The following is a 23972-nucleotide window of genomic DNA, read 5'->3' as shown; positions in this document are numbered from 1 at the left end:
CGACAAGCGACTGTTCGTGTCTTTTACACCGCAGGAAGGTGCGATTCACCAGGCGGATGACCACACGATCCCCAGTCAAGGCTACAGAACTGTTGTTCTTCACAGTTTGGACTTATCGATACAAGATGTTCTCTACGTTCCAGATGCTGCACACAATCTACTCAGTATTGCACAGCTAAATGAACAGAAAATTGACGTTTCCTTCAAGAACAAGAAGTGCACCATCACAAAGAAAAACGATTATGTATTGCATGCTGAATATGTTGATCGTTTGTTTGTTTTGTATTTTGGTGATGATGTGCAGGATGAAACTTGTTGCATTGCAGGTTCTAACAAAAGTAGAATTGCAGGATGTATTCATGATTTTCACAGGAAATTTGGGTCATTTGCATTTTGAGGCAGTATCTAAAATGCCTGCCTTGGTTGAAGGTATGACTATTAAACCCTGCAGGTACCACATGAAGTGTAAGGCATGCGCAGCAAACAAAGTGAAAATGGCTGCGAAAGGTAAGGTGTCTAGTAGGCAAGCTACAGAACCATACCAGGTAGTGCATGCTAATTTGGTTGGTCCACTGTCGCCCTCTTTGGGTGGAAACAGGTACTTCATGGTTCTTATTGATGCATTTTCCAGGTATATTTATGTGTACAATCTCGAGCAGAAATCAGAGGCTTTTACAAGGTTCAAGGAATTCTGTGCTTGGTTGAAAATGTGCATGGTAAGAAGATAAAGACTCTTTTCACTGATCGCGGGGGGGAATTCACTTCTCAGCAGTTTGAAGCTTTTCTGACTGAGAAAGGAATTCAGCACGATTTGTCTAGTCCTCGCTCGCCATGGCAGAATGGACTTTGCGAGAGGGCAAATCAAACATTGCTTCAAGGGTTATAAACCTTGCTGCATGATGCCAATCTTCCAGAGAGTTATTGGGCCGAATCTCTCTCCTGTTTTGTTTACAGTTATAATAGCAGGTTATCTTCAGCGATTGGTTGTACTCCCTATGAGAAGATGTTTGGCAAGAAGCCTTACATCAAACACATGAGAATTTTTGGTTCTGACATGTGGGTTCACACACCACAAAGCTCCAAGTTAGGCAAGCGTGGCTTACATGGTATCTTTCTAGGTTATCAGAAAGGTTCTTACAGAATAATGATGACTGACTCTAAGGCTCACAAGAAGTGTTGAGTACAATGCCAAGTGGGGGGAGAATGTGGGAATTTTCCAATGTTATCCTGATGACAGTGATGAGAATGAGGATAGGCAACAGCAACAGCAGCAGCAACAGCCACAGCTGCCGCAACAACCCACACCCACTGATCAAGGTCCTGATTCTGAATCTGAAACTGAATCAGATGATTCAGAGAATTTCAAGAGTGCGAAAGCCTCTATGCGACCCTCTGAAAGCTCTGATCAAGAATTGGAGGAACCTTTGTTCACTATAGGCCACTTTTCTCCTAAGAAGGAAGAGGAGAGTGTTGAAGACTTAAGGCTAATTCGCAGGTCTCAGAGAGCCACAAAAGGCAGACCTCCAAAGAGATTTGCTGATGAGTTTGCTAAGACAGCAGTAGCAGCTGTTAAAAGCTCCAAGAAGGTATTTGAACCTTCAAGTTTCCAAGAAATCCAGGATTTGGATTCAAAGGATGCTGAGCCATGGTTAAATGCCATGAAGGCTGAGCTTGAGTCCTTAGAGAGGAACAAAACATGGGAGCTAGTTCCAGTAGTTCCAGGAATGAAACTGCTTGGAAGCAAATGGGTCTTCAAAGCGAAGACTGATCAAAATGGCAAGATAGTCAGACACAAAGCCAGATTGGTAGCCAGAGGTTTTTCACAGGTACCAGGAGAAGACTATCACGAGACCTACTCACCCACCATGAGGTATGAGAACATTAGGCTTATGCTCAAGCTTGCTGCAGAGGAGAATCTACACGTTAGTCACCACGACGTGAATACAGCTTTTCTGTACGGATCTCTAGGTGAATCTCTTTATATGCTTCCACCTGATGGCGTATAGGTAAAACAGGGATTTGTTTGTGCTCTGAAGAAATCCCTTTATGGTCTCAAACAAAGTGCACGGTGCTGGCACACTAAAGAAGAAGAAGAAGAAGAGTTTGGATTTGATATCCCGCCTTTCACTCCCTTTAAGGAGTCTCAAAGCGGCTAACATTCTCCTTTCCCTTCCTCCCCCACAACAAACACTCTGTGAGGTGAGTGGGGCTGAGAGACTTCAAGGAAGTGTGACTGGCCCAAGGTCACCCAGCAGATGCATGTGGAGGAGCGGAGACGCGAACCCGGTTCCCCAGATTAGGAGACTACCGCTCTTAACCACTACACCACACTGGCTCTCTGAAGTATTGTTTTCTCTAGGTTTTCAGCAAGGGAAATCTGATCCATGTGTGTTTGTCAAAGAGGAAGGGCAAAAGAAGCTGTATTGCTTGTTTTATGTTGATGATATTTTGTTCTTTTGGAAAGATGTCACAATGTACAATAACGCCCTAGCTCAACTGAAAGAGCATTTTGACATGAAAGATCTTGGTGAGGTAAACAACTACCTATCTCTGGAAATAGAGAGAGATCAAGATGGTAACATTCTAGTACACCAGTCATGGAAAATTGCTGATGTGTTAAGCAAACTAAACCTGATGGATGCTAACCCTGTAGACACACCGATGACAACAGGTTATCAGGTAGATGACACTGAAGAAGCATTTTCTGACACTACACTGTACAGAAGTGTGCTAGGTAAACTGAACTTCATTGCCAGATGTTCAAGACCTGACATTGCTGTTAGCTGTAATTTGCTAAACAGACAAGTCAACAATCCTACTGTTAAGGATTGGAAAGCTCTGAAACGCATAGCTCGCTATTTGAAAGGCACTATGCATTACAGACTGAGATTTAATAATCAGAAGTCTGGTGGTCTTGAGATATTTGCAGATGCAAGTTTTGGAAGTGACACTACAGACAGGAAAAGTATGTCTGGAGTTTGCTACATGTACAATCAGGGTCTATTTGATTGGTCATGCAAGAAGCAAACAACAGTTAGCTTAAGTACTTGTGAAGCTGAGCTGAATGCACTGTCTTATTCACTTAAGGATTGTGAATGGTTGTTACAATTGTGCAAAGACATGAAAATTCCTGTCAAATGTCCAATCCAGGTTTACCAGGACAACAAAGCATGTTTGGCTTTGCTGAATTCTGAAGGTTGTAAGCAAAGCATGAAGCATTTGCAATTGAAACTGCAACATGCTAGGGAATGTGTTCAGAAGGGACTCATAACAGTGTCCTATATGCCAGGTAATGAAATTCCTGCTGATGTATTGTCCAAGGTTGTATCAAGGGATCAACACTGTACCTATGTGCAGAAGTTGGGTTTGTACTGATACTGTACGAACATGCTGCCCAGTGATGTTCACAGAAAGGGGGAGGATGTTGGTTTCTGTTTCCCTCACTGTGCAGCAAAATGCTTGTCACAAGACAATTGTTTACATTCCACAGTCAAAGTTACTGTTGGGTTCCCACGGGAATAGGAGACTGGATGTGACGTACACTGGTTTCCTGTTTTTCAGTGTTTCTCTTGGTTTCTTTGTTAGAGAGACAGTTGCTTCTCTGCTCTCACAGAGGCAAGATGCATGTTTGTATGCTCTCAGCATAGAGTGTAAATAAAGTTAAAGAATGTAGCACATACTGCTTATCCTTCTGCTGTGTGGACTACTCTGCTTGGGCTCAAGATAAGACGAGCCTGTATCAGCTTCAGATGGGCCGAAGCTGGTCAAAATCTCAGTTATCCCCCATGATATCTATGAAACATGATGCAAAAATACAGTTACGCATAAAAAGAGTTTTCTGAGCAGGCAATGGGGGTGGGTTCTCTCTTTTCTTTTCAACACAAGGGGAACTTATCTGCCAATTACTCCTGCACTGGCAAGAAGGTGTCATGTCAATGCAGGCTAATAATATAGATCAGTGTCTACTCAAGGAAGTGACTCACCTGGCTTTGAAGCCATGTCCACAGCCAATAGTTCAGTAGGAGCTTTTAGGAGTTTTATCTCCCAGTAAAAGCATCCCTTCAGTGTTCAGATGACTTCCTGAGGTTGAACACAATGGCTAATGGGGAAACTGTAGGTGACTCACTAAACCTGAGTCACACAGATACAAAAAAGGACCAAAGTGGGCAAAGGTGAATTGTTTTGGGGTTTTTTACAAGCGAGTCATCAGATGAGACATCCATGGCACAAAATAGCGAGGAAGGCTGCAAAGACTTATTTCACTACAAATTGCATAAATCATGTGAGACCACTCACACGTAGAATTATCACAACAGCAGCATGCCTGCTAACTCTACATGCAAACACATTGTTAGTATGTTTAGTGCATGGAACACTAATGTGGGCAAGGGCTTTGCTGCTCTAAGTTTGATTTTTCAAAATAAATAAATAAACGACACAACAATGTTTCAGCATCGAAAAAGACACCACAGACCAGGACTATCCATTGTGTTCTTAAAATTGCAAGTTTGCATTTATTTATTTAAGAGATTTACAGCCTGCTTACTAAGAGACATTCTTCACAAAGTGGCACAGGGTTGTGACCAACTCGGAGTAGTCCCATTTAAATGAATGAATCAATCTAAGTTAGTCATGTCTAGTAACTTCAGTGCGGCTGCTCCAAGTAGGTCTAGCACTGGATACCACTCTTACAAAGTAAACATTAAAAAATGTAACCAATGCAATGTACAGTCGTACCTTGGTTGCCTAACGCCTTGGATCTCGTATGTTTTGGCTCCCGAGCAATCAAAAACCAGAAGTGAGTTTTCCGGTTTGCAAACAATTTTCAGAAGCCAAACATTCAGGGCGGCTTCCGCGACTTCCAATTGGCTGCAGGACGCTGCTGCAGCCAATCAGAAGCCGCATCTTGGTTTTCGAACGGACTCCCGGAATGCATTCTGTTCAAGAACCAAGGTATGACTGTAATTTAATACCATTTAAACATCCACTGCTAAAAGCTAGCAAAGGAGCTACACATTGTCCAGCATAACATAAGCATACCAAAAAAAAAGACAATAACAATTTCTACAGCTTAATTTACAACTAGCCACCAAATGCCATGACAGCAAGGTGGATCTTGAAGGCCCAATCTCATGTCGCTGAAATCCACCGTGAAACCTGTTCCATGTATCTGACAGTCTACTTGTCTTTATAGGTGTGCACCTAAGTAGGCCCTCTGGAGTGAATCTTAAGGCACAGGTAAGTTGATACAGGTGTCACCCAGTTCTTTTAAGCAATCCAGTCCCAAAAGATTCATTGTTTTAAAAGTCATCACCAGCACCTTAAATTAAGCTGGCAATGCACTGGATATGTACCAAAACCACCTGAAGTATAGGTTATATAAATCTAAAAACCAACACACCAAGACAACATATCTTCATCTCATTGACAAAACTTACCTAAGCTTTTCAGTAGACACGCCACATAAATTCACAGCCTAAAATGGTCTAGTCAGATCATTCAGAATCCATCAGAAGTGTTCAATGATGCCTCTCAGAACTGACCATGTAATAGCCAGAATGAGAGGATGGTGCCCATGTTAGTCATTTCACTCTTAGCTGAGAATATAAACACATCAAGACTACTGCACTCCCACAATCCTATATAAAATAGTGTGTGCCAGGAATACGGATGAAGCACCATAGAAAATGCTTTGAAATATTATTGGGGCTAAGGGTATTATCAGCCAGTAGGCACATCAACCTATACATCTTGATATATAGCATAATCAGGAGTTACTTGTGTATAAATATTGCAGTGCCATTTCCAGCTTTTCCCTTCAGCTAAAAATACTGTATTTTTTGCTCTATAAGACTCACTTTTTTCCTCCTAAAAAGTAAGGGGAAATGTGTGTGCGTCTTATGGAGCAAATGCAGGCTGCGCAGCTATCCCAGAAGCCAGAACAGCAAGAGGGATCGCTGTGCAGTGATCCCTCTTGTTGTTCTGGCTTCTGAGATTCAGAATATTTTTTTTCTTGTTTTCCTCCTCCAAAAACTAGGTGCATCTTATGGTCTGGGGCGTCTTATAGAGCGAAAAATACGGTACACCCTTGTGGCCAAGAGTGTTTATACTCTGCTGCTGCAGCCCCTCATAAAGGCTGGCATCTGTCTGAATTGTAACTTCTTTTTTCATGAGCAGAAAGAGGAACAACAGTTCAGTCACCATACATGATTATTCCCAAGGATGGTCGGGTTGGTCTTACCATGAAGTGACATGAAGACGTGGAATTTTGGCAGTAGATTCCAGAGGGGGCACCATTTTCCTGCCTCCAATCTTCATCTCTGTGCTCGATTAAAAACTGCATGGGAGGAGGGGTGTCATTTTAACATTTTTGCTTTATTTGCTCAAAATAAATCAGAGGGAAGCATTGTCAAGTCCACAGATGATGGTGCATTGTATGAGTTCAACAAAGAACGAGACTAGAGGTAAACAAATGGTGGATTTTGCTTAAGTGATTATTCTGGCTTTGACAAAACAATTGACAAAATGACTCCAATTCATAGTTATCAGCTTTCTGAATGTTACCTGCACAGTCATTAACAAGACACAAAACCTGCTGTTTCTGTTTCAGTAGAGAACACATACAGGCTGTATTCATACATAACACTAAGCCGTAATTTAGTGTTACAAAGATATAATAATAAATAATAATAATATAAATAAATAAATAATACATTATAATATTTATTTATGTATTTATTTATACATACATACATACATACTCCACCCATCCCAGCCACTCTGGGTGGCTTCCAACAAAATATTAAAAATACGCTAAAACATTAAAAACTTCCCTAAACAGGCCTGCCTTCAGATGTCTTGTAAAAGTCAGATAGCTGTTTGTTTCCTTGACATCTGATGGGAGGGCATTCCACAGGGCAGGCACTACTACCGAGAAGGCCCTCTGCCTGGTTCCCTGTAACCTCACTTCTTGCAGTGAGGGGACCACCAGAAGGCCCTCGGAGCTGGACCTCAGTGTCCGGGCTGAGCGATGGGGGTGGAGCCGTTTAGGGCTTTAAAGGTCAGGTTATGTATTCCCCTTCCAGGTATGGCTACGAAGAAAAGATTGTAAATTCTGCTTCCATGTTAGATTAACCACCATTTACTGTTATGCCAGGGACGCGGGTGGCGCTGTGAGTTAAACCACAAAGCCTAGGACTTGCCGATCAGAAGGTCAGCGGTTCAAATCCGTGTGACAGGGTGAGCCCCCGTTGCTCGGTCCCTGTTCCTGCCAACCTAGCAGTTCGAAAGCACAGCAAAGTGCAAGTAGATATATAGGTACCGCTGGAAGGTAAACGGCGTTTCCATGTGCTGCTCTGGTTCACCAGAAGCAGCTTGGCCATGCTGGCCACATGACCCGGAAACTGTACGCCAGCTCCCTACGCCAATAAAGTGAGATGAGCGCCGCAACCCCAGAGTCGGTCACGACTGGACCTAACGGTCAGGGGTCCCTTTACCTTTACCTTACTGCTATGCCTAAACCCTAAACTATGGCTATGAATTGTTGAAACAAGCTAGCATCACAAATTGTGGTTTGAACTACTGTTTGAACAAATCACATCTAGGATTCGCCAAAGTCTGCCCAGACATGAAAGTCACAACAAGGCATGATCAATCTAAAACAATCTAAAGCACATAAAGCATTTAAAAACCATATTGTCAGAAAAGCACTGTTTAATGTCTGGATAAGATATAAGGACTTGCTTGAAAATAAAACCCCAAGGTGGCTGTCACCAATGGAAGCGAAGGCTCAGAAAAAGCTCAATGTGGAGGCCAATTGGCCGAAATATTGGGAAATTTTGGAACAAGAGGGAGACAGACTAAAATTGCAGAGTTTTGAAAAACTAAAAAATAGAGTGCAAGACTGGCTCCATTGTTATCAAATAATGGAGGCGTACAATTTGGATAAAAAAATTGGCTTCCAGGTGGAAAAATCAAAATTGGAAACAGAACTGTTAGATCCCAAAATTAAGAACTTGTCAAGAATGTATAACTTGCTGTTGAAATGGAATACTCAGGATGAAACGGTGAAATCAACTATGATTAAATGGGCACAAGATGTAGGACATAATATTATGATGGCTGACTGGGAACAGTTATGGACCACAGGTATGAAGTTTACGGCATGTAATGCCCTAAGAGAGAATATAATGAAAATGATCTACAGGTGGTACATGACACCAGTCAAGCTTGTAAAAATATATCACTTGCCCGATAATAAATGTTGGAAATGTAAAGAGACTGAAGGTACATTTTTTCACCTCTGGTGGATGTGCCCAAGGATTAAGACATTCTGGGAGATGATTTATAATGCAATGAAAAGGGTATTTAAATATACCTTCCTGAAGAAACCAGAGGCCTTTCTCCTGGGCATGGTCGGCCAATTGGTGCCAAAAAAGGATAGACTTTCTTTATGTATGCCACAACAGCAGCAAGAATACTCATCGCGAAGTACTGGAAGACACAAGATCTACCCACCCGGGAAGAATGGCAGATGAAGGTGATGGACTACATGGAACTGGCGGAAATGACTGGCAGAATCCGAGACCAGGGAGAAGAGTTGGTGGAAGAAGATTGGAAGAAATTTAAAGTTTACTTACAGAAACATTGTAAAATTAAGGAATGTTAGAAGGATGTTGGAATGAAGTAATGTGGTTTTAGCAGAGATGCTGTAAAGGATTAAGAAAAAAACAGATTGTTAAATGGTGAAAAGAGGGAAAGTAAAGTTACATTATATTAAGATAAAATAGAGGACATAAATTGGAAAAGATGGAAAGGACTTGCTGAAATAGCTAATTGAACTAGAATACAAAAAAGGGAGGTGTGAGGAGGTCAAGGAAACAAGCAAATGAAAGATAAGTTATGGGAAGATTCATTGTGGGGTTTTTTGTGGTTTTTTGTGGTTTTTTGTTTTTCTTTTTTCTTTTTTATTGTGGTGTGATGTTCTGTTTTTGCTTAGTATGCTGTTTTCTATTTTTTCTTTTTGTAACCTTTCAAATCTTAATAGATATTATTTTTTTTAAAAATGATAAATCTAAAACAAAAGAAAAACACTCCAAACACCTCCTTGAAGGTGTACCAAAGGGGAAAGAAGAAGAATGAGAGCCTGTAGCTCACTGCAGTTCACAACACTAAAACATGGTTTAATGTAGCCCTGCAGCCCTTCAAATATTGCTGGACTACAGCTCTCATTCTCCATGACCTCTGGTTATGCTAGCTGCGGTTGATGGGAGTTGGAGTCCAATGACATATGGAGGGTCACAGGTTCCCTACCTGAGTTAATGTTATGTATGAATGCAGCCATTATGTGGTACTGAACACTGAATGAAAATCTCAGCTTTAATATGAAAACAGTCTAAGTTTCTAGTCCTTATGGCAGCAAACGTATGCTTGAAAATAAATGGTCAATGCCTACTGTAATTTCAGGAGTTAAAAAGGAATCTGAATCAGATTCTCAGAGGGTGGACTATGAGGCTTCAATGTCTATTGCCTTTTCAATGACCAGGGCAGAACCAGTAAATACGTTTTATATATATATATATATATATATATATATATATATGCCAAAAGAAAGATTGCAAAATAAAATTATGCAAACTGAGCTCAGCTTGCATAATGTACACAGGTTGCAGAATTCATCTTTTCTTCTCTTTGCCTCGATGCAATTTTTCCATTATTTCACCAATGAGTACACAAATCCCTGACAATGCACCATCATCTTGTTGGGTTGATCTTGTGCTTCTTTCCATATCGTGGTAATACAACAAACTCTACACTTTACTCTACAAAATTATACTGATATTTCCACAGCAAACACATAAAAGGAGGGTGTCCCATCAGCATCCTTATGTACACATCTTATAAGCATCAGTGAGCCCAGGCCCAATCAGGGTATTGAAGCTCATGGGGTTATGTATTTTTGCACAGTACCCCAGCCCACGAGCGCTGAGAAATTCCAGGGGTTTGAGACACTTACCTAGGATCTGTACTTCCTTTTGGAATGAGGCACAGTGGAGACTGCAGTGTCTTTATAATATATAGTTTATTTACCGTACACATATATACAACCTGAGCCTGTGAGGGGGGGGGTTCACAGCATTAACGCCCCAATAAAGTCTTGTAATCGCCTTCCTTTGCTCCTGGCTTAATCAGAACCAAAGATTCATAGGAACATAGGAAGGCACATAGTATCAGGTCAGACTACCGGTAACTATCTAGACCAGTGCTTTCTATCTAAATGGCAGAGGGTTTTCTGTGTCTCTGGCAGAGGTCTCTCCCCTCATCTGCTACCTGATTCTTTTCACCAGAGATATCAGAGTTCGAACTCGGCACCTTCATCACACAGAGCATGTGCTTCACCCGCCAAGTCCATTTCCTCCACTCGGGAGCATTATGACTGCACCAGCCTTCCAAGTCTAAAATATGTTTCTACAATTCTCAGAATGCACAGAAACAGAGATTTCTGTTCTATTCTAAACTCTCAGCTTGATGTCACATTTCTAAACAACTGAATTTTTATTTTTATTTTAAGCAATCAGCATTCAGAGATATGGGAAGGGCATTTTACAAAAAGGTACTTTGCAGCCCCTGGAAGCATGTTGGCATTGACTCAGACAATGGAGGCTTATATATCCCCCAAAAGAAGTCAAGAGAAGCTTGTTAGCTAGTAGTGAAATAAACAGCCCCCAGAATTTTCAGCCAGAGTTACTGACAAATCTTTTAGTGAGCTGGGGGGAACTTTGCAGTTCTCAAAAGAACAACCTGGACTGGCCATCCATTGCAGTGCCAATGTATAGGGTACAGGGTGTGGGTGGGTGTATTACGATCACATGAAATGGACACACATAGGAAGTGTCTCCCACTAGGCAGAAGCATTGCTGCGACTGCACTTATTTGAAAACATGGGTCTCTCGAGAGACCTTGCAGCATCTTCTGTGACCCATTAGGCAGCCAACTACAGGGCTATTGAGCTGCAGGTATTTCTCTCAGGAGGATTTCATGCAGACAAAAACACACAGGTCTCAGCAACTGAGAAAATTTCTGGAACTGAGACACTAAGAATTGTAACTGTGGCACACAAGCAAATGCTCTACTGCTGAGTTATGACCCTTCCCCAAACTATGACCATATTATATTATATTATATTATATTATGGTCGGAGACCAGCTTATAAAACACACTTGGGGGTACAATCCCAGAAGGAAGGCAAACACTTATAAATTTAACAATAAATTTAAAATTTATAAATGTGATAAGTGTATAGACACTTAAAACTTTAATATAAGCTACCACAGAGAGATGTATTATATTATATTATATTATATTATATTATATTATATTATATTATATTATATTATATTGTTACTGCTGTTATTTCATTTATGAATCTCTTCCCATTAGGCATCTCAAAGAAATTTGCAACGTAACAACATATATAGAACAGTTACATGTATAAAAACTGTTCAAACAATTTAACAGTTTTCATATATGTAACTTTTACATATTTATATACGATACCTGCTGTTCGTATAACAATCTCTGTAAGTCTGCTTCCTGTCTAAACAACATATAGGTACAAAATTATAAATATTAAAAAAAGAGTTTAAAACAACAGCCTGTACATAAAATCAATTCAAATTAATTTCAAATACTATTTTTAATGTGTTTTAAAAATAAAGACAGGAGTGCCTGGCATGCTCTGGTCCATGGGGTCACGAAGAGTCGGACACGACTAAACGACTAAACAACAACAACAACAAAAATAAAGAATAAAAAAGATTACTTCCAATGACTTCTTTTTTGAATTCTGATAAACCATAATAGCTCCAATATTGAATAAATTTATACCAGAAATCTAACCAGTAGTATGTGCAGGGGCGTGCACGCGCACACACACACACACAAACAGTTTTATCTTTCCAGAACTTCATATTTTATCCTCTCTGACCAGGCAAATATGGAAGGTTGGACTCTATTTCGCAGTGTCTGACCAATCCTAAGGCATCACCTTGCAGCTCTCTATACTCTTCTGGACCTGAAGAGTTCAGAGGCCTGAGTACATGTACTCTATGATATTTCACTACCGCAAGTCCCACTCTCAGTCCCTGAAAGATCCCTCTATCTTCCCAAAGTGGGGACACCAGAGCAAGGCACCACGTTTGCACAGCCTCCCTCACCCATGTGTAGAACCCTCACTTCACACAATCTTAAATGCACTGCTGGATCAGAGCAGTGGCCTATCTAGCCCACCATCCTGTTCTCACAGTGACCAACCGGGGAAACCTACAAGCGAAACTTGAGCACAACAGCTACTGCTGCAGTTCCCAGCAAGTTGGCATTCATCCTGCCTCCGATCTTCCAATCCACTGGTGCCAACCTTCTCCGATAGCTTTTCTCCACACCACTGAACCTTGCAGTTCAGTGTTGCAAAGCTCTGCACTCTCTCTCCCTTTGTCAAGCCCTCCTCCAGATCTGAGGCAGCGAAGTCAGCTTCTTAGCGTTGCTAAGCTGCTGCCTTCACCTGCTATTTCTCCTCAGAAAGGCAGTTTCCTTGCTCTTCAGCTGAACTTCTGTGAGCCTGAGCTGGGGACATTTCCCCCCGCTTGTGCCACCTTAGGAGTTTGAGCTGCTTCAGCAAAGGAAAGCAAACATGGCCTTGCACTGCACTGTTGAAGCTTGGAGGCAGGGGAGAAATCTGCCTTTAGCTGCAGCCTCTGCATAAATTTCAATGTTCCACAGGCTCCAAATGCAGATTTCTAAAGCCACTCTTGCCTGCCTGTTGTGAAGATTCTCTAAGCTGGGAAGATTTGAGAATTCTTTGCTGAGTGGATCTTGAACTTGGGTTCGTGTAATGATGCAACAGCATAATGCATCTTAGAAAGGGCAGAAGAGCAGTTAGAAAGTAAAAGGCCTTGCCTCCGAGTCCAAAGATGCCAGATAAAAAACTGCAAACCGCCACTTCATTCATATTTAATTCCTATATTTATATACCACTTAATTTCAGAGCAGTCTCTAAGTGATTTACAATAGATAGCAGGGCCGGCCCACACATGAGGCAAGGTGAGACGACTGCCTCAGGCGGAACAATCCACAGGGGCAGTGGATCCCAATTTAGATTTTTATTCCCCTTTTGTTCCTGCTGACAATCTTTGCTCCCCGCTTCTTCACTGGCGGGGGGGTGTGCCATTTTGTGCTTTGCCTCAAGTGCCGAAATGGCTTTGGCAGACCTAGATAGATAGATGTGTGTGTTTGTGTGTGTGCGCGCAGAAAGCACAGACATGCATGCAACTCATTCTGGCTACAATCCTAAATACACTTTCTAGGGAGGGAGTAAGCCCCATTGAACACAGTGGGACTTGCTTCTGAGTAAGTGTATGCAAGAAAACACTGTTGATGTTGTAAGCATGCAGTCTTGTGCTACTGGGGAAGCTGTGTGAATCATCTTGGAAGACTGCATGGCAGGTGGCAAATGCCAGTCAAAACGAGAGCTTGATTAAAGAGGCAGAGAGAGGTTTTGTCCCAGCAGCGTGCATCAGATGTATGCAGGGCAGACAAAGTGGCTGCAAAGAAGTCGAAAAGGTTGGGGACAGCAAAAAAGCAAAAACAAATGGGTGCCCAATGCAGCGCAAAAATCTCTTAACAGCACAATTTCCTACTTGGAAGTCCTACTGAGCTCAATAGGAAGATGAACAGTGTATGGATTATCTCAGAAATGAACACACAAAACAACGGATTTTTAAAAATGGAACAGGGACAAAAGGCAATTCATTATCTTTAAAAGCATGACAAACAATTCACAGTGAACAGCTTCAAAATTCAAATATTGTATAAATAATGTTCCTGAGGAAAAACTACACTGGAATCTGAACTGCAGAAATAAAGCCAGTTGCTCAGCTGGAATCAAAGGCTTGATACACTTGAGAGACAGTGTGGTGCAGTGGTTGGAGTGTTGGACTAGGAGCTGGGAGGCCAGGGCTCAAATCCCCACAAAGCCACTAAGTTCACCGGGGGACCTGGAACCAGTCATGGCCTCTCAGTGGGATGTGGAGACCTATAAAGCACAGTGAGGCTACAATCCTTAGAACACTTAACTAGGTAAAGGTACCCCCCTGCCCATACGGGCCAGTCTTGACAGACTCTAGGGTTGTGCGCTCATCTCACTCTAGAGGCCGGGAGCCAGCGCTGTCCGCAGACACGTCCGGGTCACGTGGCCAGCGTGCAAGCTGCATCTGGCGAGCCAGCGCAGCACATGGAACGCCATTTACCTTCCCGCTGGTAAGCAGTCCCTATTTATCTACTTGCACCCGGGGGTGCTTTCGAACTGCTAGGTTGGCAGGCGCTGGGACCGAACGACGGGAGCACACCCCGCCGCGGGGATTCAAACCGCCGACCATGCGATCGGCAAGTCCTAGGCGCTGAGGTTTTACCCACAGCGCCACCCGCGTCCCGAACACTTAACTTAACCGCGTTAAGAACACTTAACTAGGTAAAGGTAAAAAAAGGAAAGGACCCCTGGACAGTTAAGTCCAGTCAACAACAACTATGGGGTGCAGCGCTCATCTCATTTTCAGGCCGAGGGAGCTGGCGTTTGTCCACAGACAGTTTTCAGGGTCATGTGGCCAGCATGACTAAACCACTTCTGGTGCACAGAGGACCGTGATGGAAACCAGAGCACATGGAAACGGCATTTACCTTCCCACCACAGTGGTACCTATTTATCTACTTGCACTGGCGTGCTTTCGAACTGATAGGCTGGCCAGTTGCTGGGTTGACTGGGGCTGATGAGGGTTGCACTCCAACAACACCTGGAGATTAAAGCCCACAGGTGTCTTGTACAGTGGTACTTCGGGTTAAGAACTTAATTCGTTCTGGAGGTCCGTTCTTAACCTGTTCTTAACTTGAGGTACCACTTTAGCTAATGGGGCCTCCCGCTGCCGCTGTGCCACTGCCGCGCAATTTCTGTTCTCATTCTGAAGCAAAGTTTTTAAACTGAGATACTATTTCTGGGTTAGCAGAGTCTGTAACCTGAAGCATCTGTAACCTGATGTGTCTGTAACCTGAGGTACCACTGTACAGTGTACTACTATACAGTGGTACCTCGGGTTACATACGCTTCAGGTTACAGACTCTGCTAACCCAGAAATATTGCTTCAGGTTAAGAACTTTGCTTCAGGTTAAGAGCAGAAATCGTGCTCCGGCGGTGCAGCAGCAGCGGGAGGCCCCATTAGCTAAAGTGGTGCTTCAGGTTAAGAATGGACCTCCAGAACAAATTAAGTACTTAACCTGAGGTACCACTGTACTTGGTGTCCACACAAAAAAGGGGTGCTTGAGTTGCTCAACCAATTCGTCAACTAACCCAGGGGTTCTAGAACTGTTCTGCAGCCCACCAATGGACCGTCCGCAAGCTTCATTCAGGTGTGCCAGTGTTCTCACTTACAACTTCAGTTTGAAGGAGTTCTATCACATTCAAATTGCAATAGAGTAAGATACAAGGTAAGAAAGATGCATTAAAAAAAAAAGATTAAAAATCATGCAGCATCTAGCACGCTGCATTGCAATTGCTGCAACAGGCAAAAAAATCATGATGTGGTCTGCCAGGAACCTCAAAAATCCACCCCCCCTTCTTTCTTTTTTTGAAATATATATATTTTTTTTATTTTACAAGCAAAAGGTTATAACAGTACCAGATACATAACCATATATAGAGATTTCTCTGAATCTCCCAACTTCCCACACTCCCCTCCATGGGTCCTATTGTCAGCATCTTCAACTGCATATTAAACAACATGTGGAGGAACCTCAGAAATCTATGGCGGGGTGGAGTTTCGGAACTACTGAACTAAAACTTTACAGTGCAACCCTAACAATATCCACTCAGAAGTAAGTCTTATTGAATTCCATGGAGCTTACTCCCAGCTAAGTGGAGTTAGGACTCCAGCCTTCCTGTTAATTAACTCGGCAATTTTATATACAATATGTGAAATTCCCTCATACGGATGAAAAAAAACCCCATGAAAACAGGAAGAGAGAGGAAGTATACTGTCGAGCGGAACAACCTGAGCTCCAAAAGTGTTCCTAACGTCGTACAGTCTAGTACTACCATATGGCACTTTTGTTCACATTGAAATGTACTTGAGGCAGAACTAATGAATCCATCGTTTTATTGGCAGAGGCACCAAGCCTATTAATAAAGGTCTCCATCAGAATAGGTTTGCAGAGCAATTCCCAAAAGATGGTTAAGGCTTGACAGACGGCTGTGGGAGGCTTGTCGGTGAATTGTCAGGGACTGCCAGCAGTGCGTCTGGGGAACAGCTCTGAAAAAGAAACTTTGGAACAGTCTCTTCCAGGTCATAAGGGGCAGTTAACAAGTGATGCTTGCTAAACAAAGGCAACAATTCCCCGTGTGTGAGCGTGATTCTTTAGAAAGGTTTCAGACAATATCTGATCTAAAATGTCTACATGAGAAGCCACTGCCATCATCACAATGAAAGGGGGGAGGAAGTCAGGGGTACAATTAGCGCAGCATCATGGATTGACACAAAATATATTTAAATTAGTGTTTCTGAAGTAGATTATGTCTTAGCTGGTTGAAGGTTTCTAATCTTCTTTACTTTTATGGAAACATATGTATAGAATCCCTTGGTAAATAACAAATTCATGTTGGCAAGAAAGGTAAATGTGTGTTAATGAGATATGTTTGGTTATGTTGGGTGAGAGTCAACCAGTGTTAGAAACTCAGGTATATAAGCCAGGTGCCAACCAGCTCCTTAAACCAGGGTTATAGTCGCCAAAACAGAATTCCTGGTGGCCATTTTTCAGCCAGGCAGCTCCAAAGTCAGATTTTTCAATATGACTTTTTGGTTCCTGAAATTCTTTCTGATTGTACAGATAAAATGTAACAGAATTCTACAGGATATTTTGCTAGTGTGTGAAAACAGTCAAGATCCAAGGATCCCCAGGCATGCACCTCCAGATGGTGGATATATCAGGCTCCATCCTGGTGTCCAGGTATCTTCACTTGGTCACAACTGGCCAATGGCCAGGCGCAAAATGCGACTGGTGAATTTTGAATGCTGAACCTGCAAAAGGACTTCTGCTTGAGCAGCAGAGTTCCCCATGCCCCCACCCAATTTGCTCAGTGGGGGTGAGGAGAACCCCTGAAAGAGTGGAGGGTGAGAAAGAGGGGGTGGTTATGTCTGGGAAGCTAAAACGCTTGCCCCAAAGGAATAAGTACCTTAGCATGACACTGAATTCCTCCCTTCATTATTACTAGCATTATTTATTCAATTTGTGAGTTGCATGACATGTAGAAAGTCTTCAAAATTTAAAAATGTAAGGAATGGCATGGAATTAGAAGAGAGAACAATGCATGACATCATTCTAAGCTTATTTACTTGGAAATAAGTACCATGGTAATGAGGAACAGTTGAGGAAGTTAGCTATGTCTAGGAAGACTGAGAGGTGATATGACAGTCATCTTCAAATATCTGGAGGACTATCACATGAGAAGATGGAGCAAGCTTGTTTTCTGCTGCTCCAGAGAGCAGGACCCAAACCAATGGATTCAAATGACAAGAAGAAAGTTTCCAGCTAAACATTAGGAAGAACTTTCAGAAGGTAACAGCTGCTTGATAGGAGAATGGACCACCTGGGAAAGTGTAGGGCTCACCATCGTTGGAGGTTTTTAAGCAGAGGTTGGATGGCCATCTGTCAGGGATTTGCTAGCTATGATTCCTGTATTGGGGCAAGGGGGGTTGAACCTATGAGTACTTTTTACTTCATCGTAAATGTGTATTTGGATTAGAATGTTATGAACATGAACTAGCATCTCTCCAAAGTACCTCCCCCTCTCCAGCTTTCTGTTTTGCTCTGCAACAGGTTAATCCTGTTACTCATTGTGAGAAACATATTTTTCATTATAGAGAGTGGTACATTATGTGAGAAAGGTCACTCTAGCTATATTTTCAAGTAATGCAATGGCATCCAAAAGCCATCTAAGAAGCAAGCTGTGGGGGGAAATAAATGTATTCTGTTCTTACTGTGTTGATCTTTCGGAAATCACTTTGCATGACATGTGGGAAAGCTTCATCATCGTGATCCTTATATTTGCTCTGCTCCATGGAAGAGAAGAGGTAAACCTTGTTCAAATCCACCATCTCTCTGCTATATATAAATTGGGAACAGGCAGCTTCTCAACCCAAGACTTGCCAACGACCACTTAAATAATGAGTAGCTAGCTACAAGGAGTTGCAGAAGGAAAGATGGATGGATACGGGTTCCTAATCACTTGGTGACAACACTCTGAGCGTATCATCATGACAGATTTAAACAATAATTCCTTCTCCCCAAGAAAATCTGGATGCTGCTTTTTCTTAAGCAGAGGGGATGGGGATTTCATATACAGAGTGCTTGGCACCTTCACCAGTTCCCATTATTCTTTGGGAGAAGCCATGGCAGTTAAATTGGTATGCAACCATTATAAATTTGGATGTGCCCACTCATAAAAAGAAAGGTGGGTGGGTTGACATAAGAACATGTTCCCCCACTGCCACCAGAAGGCCAATCACTGAGAAGGGTTTACGTGTCCTGGCTCCAACACAAGGAGACCCACTCTCTTACTTATATAAGGAAGAGATGTTTATTCAGGCAAGTAACACTGCAGCCTTGGCAGCAGATGCAGGGCTCAGGAATCACAGTTCCAGAGTTTGAGAGCAGGGCAAGAACTTCAGAACTGGATGGACACGGCAAAGATGTCCCAACAAGTATCCCTGCCCTTCCCATCAGCGCAAGGTGTGGTCACTTGCAAGACGCTCTTCCCTTATGGCAGGGGTAGGCAACCTAAGGCCCGCAGGCCAGATGCGGCCCAATCGCCTTCTAAATCCAGCCTGCGGACGGTCCGGGAATCAGTGTGTTTTTACATGAGTAGAATGTGTGCTTTCATTTAAAATGCCTCTCTGGGTTATTTGTGGGGGCTGCCTGGTGTTTTTACATGAGTAGAATGTGTGCTTTCATTTAAAATGCCTCTCTGGGTTATTTGTGGGGCATAGGAATTCGTTCATTTCATATATATATATATATATATATATATATATATATATATATAATCCGGCCCACATGGTCTGAGGGACGGTGGACTGACCCACGGCTTAAAAAGGTTTCTGACCCCTGCCTTATGAGAACGTCTAGATTGCAGACACATACTCCATAGGGGCAGATCCAAAAGTTGCATCTAGTTTGAGTATACCTGCCAGTTGAGGCACACCCCTCAGCTGATCAAAGCCCTCTCCAGCCTCCACTGAGGCTCTCTGCTCCACAGGAAGGCTGAAGCGGGGAGCCGGCACCCCTGCTCCCCCTTCCGCAACAGCTGAAGTCAGGGTGTGAAGGGGAGGTTCTCCCCTCCTCCAAACTATGCTCCCACCGTTCAGCCCCCTCCTCTGCTTCTTCCTTCACCTCCTGAGTCAGAGCTTGCCAACCCAAGACTGCTCCTGACCACGCTGCGGAACTCATGATGTCATGCTCCAGGCCAAGCTTGCAACTGCTGCATTGCAAAAGAGGCAGGGGGAAAGAGCCGCAGCTGGGGGGGAGCTTCAAGATGACATATGAGTCAATTCTATCCAGCTTTAACAGGAGCCAAATTAGAAAACCGTTGTGGGAATGAGCGCTTTGGGAATAACATCTTCATGGGTGACAGAATTGCTGCCTACTATGCATTTCCAAATTCTTAATTTAGCTACCAAACATTTTCCAGAGTGATGCCGTAGTCAGTGAATGTCTTGAAACTGAAATTATAGGCCATGGAGTGTGCATACCAATTATAGTGCCAAAGGCTGGGAAGACAGTGATAAAGGAAGTTCCCCATTTGCATCTACTCAACAAATGCCTGATTATTCAATAAGTGGCAACAAGTACAAAATATGGTAATACTTTACAAGCAGGCATGTAAATAGCTAGCTGGACAATCACCTGTGATGAATGAGAATCTCTTCTGGGCAGGCAAGCATTGGTCTTTAGGTTCTTAAGTTGCTACAAACAGAAACAGTGTGGTGTAATGATCAGTATTTGACTGGGAGACCTGGGTTCAAAATCCTTGCTCAGACATCAATAATAATAATAATAACAATAATAATTTATTATTTGTACCCCGCCCATCTGGCTGGGTTGCCCCAGCTACTCTGGGCAGCTTCCACAAAGACCAAAAACACACTAATATGTCATACATTAAAAACTTTCCTGAACAGGGCTGCCTTAAGATGTCTTCTGAATGTCAGGTAGTTTTTTTCCTCTTTGACATCTGGTGGGAGGGCGTTCCACAGGGCAGGTGCCACTACCGAGAAGGCCCTCTGCCTGGTTCCCTGTAACTTGGCTTCTCGCAGCGAGGGAACCACCAGAAGGCCCTCGGCGCTGGACCTCAGTGTCCGGGCAGAACGATGGAGGTGGAGACGCTCCTTCAGGTATACTGGACCGAGTTCCCTGCGTGGCCTTGAGCCAGTCACTTTCTTTCAGCCTCACCAACTTCACAGGGCTGCTGTGAGAATCAAGTGAGGAGGGATAGAGCTCCTCGCAGGAAAGGTGAGATAGAAATGTAACAACTAATAAGCAAATAAATAATTAACATCAGCATTTGTGGACTAGTAAAAAAAAATGCACTGACCATTTTAAGGACTGACTTGCACAGCTGCCTTGAGGAGAAGCTCATAAAATTATGTAGCATTTATGAATGCACTGAGAAATGTATTTCTTATTGCACAGCAACCACAGCAACATTTCTAGGAGTAGAGGAACATCCCCTTCAAAGACCTCAACACACTGAAAGATTCAGAAGAAGAGTGTTGCAGTAGCAGCCTTGGGCCAAGGCTAACCAGAGCTCCTGGTCAATATTGAGCATCCTTCATTGTTGGCTTGACTATATTGTATATGCCAATATTATGCATACCAATAGCAAACTGAGTTATTACCGCTACATAGCCAAACCACTGAGAAACAGCATGGCAGTTACAACATATTGGGGAAACTTCAGGGTCAGATTCTTCTTTAATGAAAACACAAGACACAAAACAAAGGGGTAGAGGAGCTCAAACCAAATCAGAATCACCCATGGTTGGTTGGTTGGCATCCAACTGTTGGAAGGTTACAATGCCTGATATGGCTGATGGGAGAGACATGTTTCGTTGCAGCTGGGGCAGATGAAGGTGTCTGGGTGTGCTGCTGCAGATGCACCATGGCATCTCTTTTCTCTGTGCTCCTCCCAGCATAAAATGCTACTCCTCCTCCCTTCCTGTTTGGTCTATTCCTTTTGAACAGGTTATACCCCTCAGTTCCTACATTCCAGTCATGAGTCTCATCCCAACAGGTTTCAGCAATGCCTACCAGGTCATATTTGCCATCCTGTATTAAAAGCTCCAATTTGTCTTGCTTGTTTCCAATACTATGTGCATTTGTATAGAGACAAGTGAAACCTTGATTTATTCTCTCCAGCTGCTTCCTTCTTGTAGTTTCTTGCTCTTTAGCAGGTTTCTGGAATACCACCTCAGTTTCCTGTGAATCAATGAAGCTATTATCCCCAGTACTAGGTGTTCTTTTGTTGTCTGTAACGTTCTCTTCCTCCACCTCAAGATCTAGCTTAAAGTTCTCCTGATCAGGTTTGTGGAACTCTTCGCAAACAGATTCTTGCCAACCACTATAAAATCCATCTCTTGCCAGAAGTCCTTCCTCAAGGAAGCAGGGGGCATGATCCAAAGAAGTGAAGCCCTTCATGATGACATCACCTGTGTATGTTTTTCTTTCTTCCTGGGTCATGACCTTAAACAGGAAGGGGTGATGAAAAGACCACCTGTGCCCCAAGGCTCTTCAGCTCCCTGCCCAGAGTCTCACAGTCCTATGCTATACATTGAAGGTTGTGTGTGGCAGTATTATTTGTACCCACATGAATCAGAAGAAAGCGGTAGCAGTCAATGGGTTTTATAAGACTTGGCAACTTCTCTGTCACATTGTGAATCTTTGCACTTGGAAGACGGCACACCTCCCTGGACATCCTGTTTCCTCCGCACTTGGGAAGGAGGGGGAAATAGCTTTATTACAAAGCACAGCAGGATCATGTCTGCTCATTCAAACACACACGCACAAAAAGAGAAGATACAATAAAAACAAGACAAAAACAACCTATCAATTTACAAATTCTATCAAATTGCATGTAACCTTTTATAAAAAGCCAAAGTTCTAACACAAGCATTAGCCAAAAACAATTGCAGTTTAGTTCCCGGTAAAGTTTTGAACTCTTTAAAACAAAAAACAGAAAAAAATAAATTATAGCTCACAATTATTTAACTAAAGTGTCTCAAGAAAAACATGAGAGGTTAAGTAACAAAAAGCTTTTGACAGTATTTGTATTACAACTTAGATTTGAACTTTTTTCAGTGTCTTGCTTATAACTTGATATCATTTGTGAATTGATGAGTTTTTTTAACATATTGAATTCAATAGGACTATTCCAGAGTAAACAGCATCAGCTGGGGAACAGCTGAACTGAATGTTCAGAACAATTTGCAAATTTCACATAGTTACACAAACCTACATGACGAGAATTTGGATCTAAAGTGCTGTTTAAAAATGCAAACTTTTCACTGAAGAGTACAGAACCTGTCATCTGGTATTTATGAATTTAGCTAATTATACACAGTCAGCTATTAAATTTGAATTTGCATTCAGTATTTAGCACCTGATACATGTAAATCACAAGCAAGTTGGCACTGCCATCCAAAGAGCAGCGCGGTTTTCTAAAGTTTATAGATCAAATTAAACGTTTATGAAAAAAACATTACGTTCCAATAGAAATCATACAAGTTGGCAGAATTTGCAGTTGGACTCAAAGCTAACTGGGTTCTCTCAGGTCAGTATAGAGAGGAAGGAAAAATATGAAGCAAAGCAACCAAAACATATTTCAGGTTTGTTTCAAAACACCTTACTCACAGCACTCACTCTACCACCTTGCTGAGAAACTGTACATAAGATATAGCATGATAAGAGCAACTACAGTGGTACCTCAGGTTAAGTACTTAATTCATTCCGGAGGTCCGTTCTTAACCTGAAACTGTTCTTAACCTGAAGCACCACTTTAGCTAATGAGACCTCCTGCTGCCGCTGTGCTGCCGGAGCACGATTTCTGTTCTCATCCTGAAGCAAAGTTCTTAACCCGAGGTACTATTTCTGGGTTAGCGGAGTCTGTAAACTGAAGCGTATGTAACCTGAGGTACCACTGTATTGCATTATAATACTCTAACCCATCAATGGGGAATCTATGACTCTCCAGATCTTGTTTGGGTGCTGCTTCCATAAGCCCCAGCCAGCATGGTCAATGATCAGTGATGATGGGAGTTGTAATCCAAAAATATTTATTTCATTTTATTTTTGAGTTTTTTAATTTCTATACCGCTTTCTATTTTTTAATAAAAACCTCAAAGCAGTGTACAGCATATTAAATCAATAAAACAATAGCCGGGCGATGTTTCTCCGGCCTCATGAGGAGTCTCTTCCGTAGGGCTGGGTGAGTGTGGGCGTCGCCCCCTAGGCCAGGTGGAAAGGGCCTTGCAGGGAGCGGCCTTCACACCTCACAACAAGATCTGGAGGGTTACAGGTTCCCCATCCCTGCTCAGGTAACTACCCTCTTTTGGTACAGGTGGACTCCCCACTCTCCTCCAGATATGCTCTGGTTCCCTCAGTTAAATTTTACAAGAATCACGGCACATGCGTCTCTCCAGGCTCCTTGTAAGATAGCACTCTTTGGCTTTGACCCTGGCCTGTGATAAATTCTGCCTTCCAGATTGACCCTCTACTACATTTGCATGTTTCTTGCTTCCTTAGCTCTGTGTAAACCAGGGATGGGGGGCTGTGGTCCTCCCGATGTTGCTGGATTACAACTCCCATCATCCCTGACTATT

The 23972-nt window shown here is 42.6% G+C and overlaps 1 protein-coding gene across 6 annotated transcripts in view; it reads right to left on the bottom strand.

The window, feature by feature from the left end:
- Positions 1–23972, bottom strand: part of SLC4A10 (solute carrier family 4 member 10) — a 165934-nt gene that overhangs the window by 125501 nt on the left and 16461 nt on the right. For 4 of the 6 annotated variants that reach the window (XM_081005915.1, XM_081005919.1, XM_081005916.1 and 1 more), the window contains exon 2: positions 6242–6337. The exons of the other annotated variants lie outside the window; for them this stretch is intronic. In XM_081005915.1, coding sequence (XP_080862041.1) covers positions 6242–6337 — 96 coding nt within the window. The remainder of the gene's footprint in view (positions 1–6241; positions 6338–23972) is intronic. 6 annotated transcript variants of the gene reach the window in all.

This window comes from Podarcis pityusensis, assembly GCF_964106645.2.
Source record: "Podarcis pityusensis genome assembly, chromosome: 1".
NCBI lineage: Eukaryota > Metazoa > Chordata > Lepidosauria > Squamata > Lacertidae > Podarcis > Podarcis pityusensis.
Note: the sequence above shows the minus strand (reverse complement) of the source record. Positions and strands in the feature narration are given on the sequence as shown.